Source organism: Myotis davidii, unplaced genomic scaffold (assembly GCF_000327345.1).
Source record: "Myotis davidii unplaced genomic scaffold, ASM32734v1 scaffold1534, whole genome shotgun sequence".
Taxonomy (NCBI): Eukaryota; Metazoa; Chordata; class Mammalia; order Chiroptera; family Vespertilionidae; genus Myotis; species Myotis davidii.
Genome location: NW_006285799.1, coordinates 819,380 through 819,602, shown reverse-complemented (window position 1 = coordinate 819,602; position 223 = coordinate 819,380). Strand labels below are relative to the sequence as shown.

The following is a 223-nucleotide window of genomic DNA, read 5'->3' as shown; positions in this document are numbered from 1 at the left end:
GCCCCTCTGGGGGGCGCCCCTCCCGGCCTGGGCAGCTGGAAGCGCTGGGTCTCCCAACTGCCTTTCCTGCGCCTCTCCCTCCGGGACTACGGTTTCTGCATGGCCACCCTGCTGGTCTTCTGCCTGGGCTCCCTCTTCTACCAGCTCAGCGGGGGACCCCCTCGCTTCCTGCTCGACCTGCGGCAGTATTTGGGTAAGGAACCGAGGCAGGCAGGAGGATGGC

General features: G+C 67.7%; 1 protein-coding gene across 1 annotated transcript in view; it reads left to right on the top strand.

Moving 5' to 3' along the window:
• Positions 1–6: 6 nt before the first annotated feature.
• UST (uronyl-2-sulfotransferase) overlaps positions 7–223 on the top strand; it is a gene marked incomplete at its 5' end in the record, with an annotated part of 252,913 nt that continues 252,696 nt past the window's right edge. Inside the window, one exon of the mRNA XM_006756898.2 lies at positions 7–193. Coding sequence (XP_006756961.2) covers positions 7–193 — 187 coding nt within the window. The remainder of the gene's footprint in view (positions 194–223) is intronic.